The sequence below is a fragment of the Parasteatoda tepidariorum genome, chromosome 3 (assembly GCF_043381705.1).
Source record: "Parasteatoda tepidariorum isolate YZ-2023 chromosome 3, CAS_Ptep_4.0, whole genome shotgun sequence".
NCBI classification, from domain to species: domain Eukaryota; kingdom Metazoa; phylum Arthropoda; class Arachnida; order Araneae; family Theridiidae; genus Parasteatoda; species Parasteatoda tepidariorum.
The window spans coordinates 6205547-6206994 of NC_092206.1; the positions used below are offsets into that span (position 1 = coordinate 6205547).

Genomic DNA, 1448 nt, shown 5'->3' on the forward strand with positions numbered 1-1448 from the left:
CATATATATATATATATATATATATATATATATATAGTTTGTCTAAAGTAAGAGCTCCGCAAGCCATTCGATTGGACCCATGGCGGTGGCTATGGTAACGAGGTATAACTATTTCAAGGTAAGGATGTGAGGTCATTGTTTAGGACAGGTTTTGGCTCGGCTCGGCGAGAGAAATGGAATATATTTTTCTTCGGTTTATTGTGTTAGTCCTAGAGTGAAGAAAATCCTTGTTTCCATAGCAGCAGACAGCCTCAGACTTTGTGGAGGGGGGAGATCTTACCGTAGATAAACTATATGTATAATGCAATATTTGTAAAAAAATGATTTTGTTTCAGTTCTTACCTACTGATCCAGAAGGCCATCTTGGACAATGACTTTCTTAAGAACCTGGATGCAGTTCAGATGAAAGAGATCACGGATTGTATGGCTCCCATTGAGTATCTGGCAGACAGTCTTATCATTAAGGAAGGCGATGCTGGATCCGTTGTCTACGTTATGGAAGGTATTTTTTTAACCTTTTTTTAATGAGTTCTTTTTTTATGTAAAGTAAAAACTATTATACCTCGTTTGTAACTTAGCACTGTTCAATATAAATTTTTTGTCATCAATTTTCAGCGTATTTTATGGCGGCAATTTCTTTACATGAGAGTAGTGTATCAAGAATCAAACATCAAGAATGTTCTTTTACGTTAAACTATATAAATTTTAGTATGGAACATGTAATAACAGTAAGATATGATGCTCAAAAAATCACTAAAGTTCTTTTTTGTGATGCAATTTAAAATAAGAACAGTTAATTCATTATGCATTCTAAATCTTAAAATAAAAATTATCGATAAATCAAACATACTCGTAGCATAGCATAAACCAGTGGTCGGCAAACTTGTTTGCCAAAGAGCCAAATATGAACATTACAACAATTTTAAAAACAATTGGGAGCCAAATCTGCTTGTTTAGTAAACTTTTATTACACTAAATAAGTAGTACACTAAATGAAACTAAATTTCATACCTAATAAATATTTATTAATGCGAACAATGTGCTTGCATCTCATTGGAAAGTTTGAGTAAGTCAGGTTTGTATGTTGTTGTTTTTAATTTTAGGCATGATTCCAAGTTCTCATCAATAAGACGACTTCTCAGTTTACTCTTGATAATGCTCATGCTTGAAAAAGATTGTTCGCATATATATGTAGAGCCGAAAAGGGAAAGAACAGCAAACGCAAGCTTTTTCAGCTGATCGTAAGAGTCAGGAATACTATTCCAAACGTTGAAAATGATCATGTCTTCCTTCTCCAGGTCATTCAAAGCAGACCACTTGTGTTGCGTACTAAGATCATCGTTTTTCTTCTCCAATATTTCCAATATAACACAAAGACGTTCGAATTTAGAGCGCCATATCTCCTTTTTTTTTAAATATAGCAATTGTATTTCAAAACTACTAATGTC

At 33.3% G+C, this 1448-nt stretch overlaps 1 protein-coding gene across 1 annotated transcript in view; it reads left to right on the plus strand.

The window, feature by feature from the left end:
• The window catches only part of LOC139425192 (cGMP-dependent protein kinase 1-like), a 127465-nt gene extending 126336 nt beyond the window's left edge, over positions 1–1129 (plus strand). The window contains exons 2-3 of the mRNA XM_071179062.1: positions 336–502; positions 1104–1129. Coding sequence (XP_071035163.1) covers positions 336–502; positions 1104–1129 — 193 coding nt within the window. The remainder of the gene's footprint in view (positions 1–335; positions 503–1103) is intronic.
• The last annotated feature ends 319 nt before the right edge of the window (positions 1130–1448 follow it).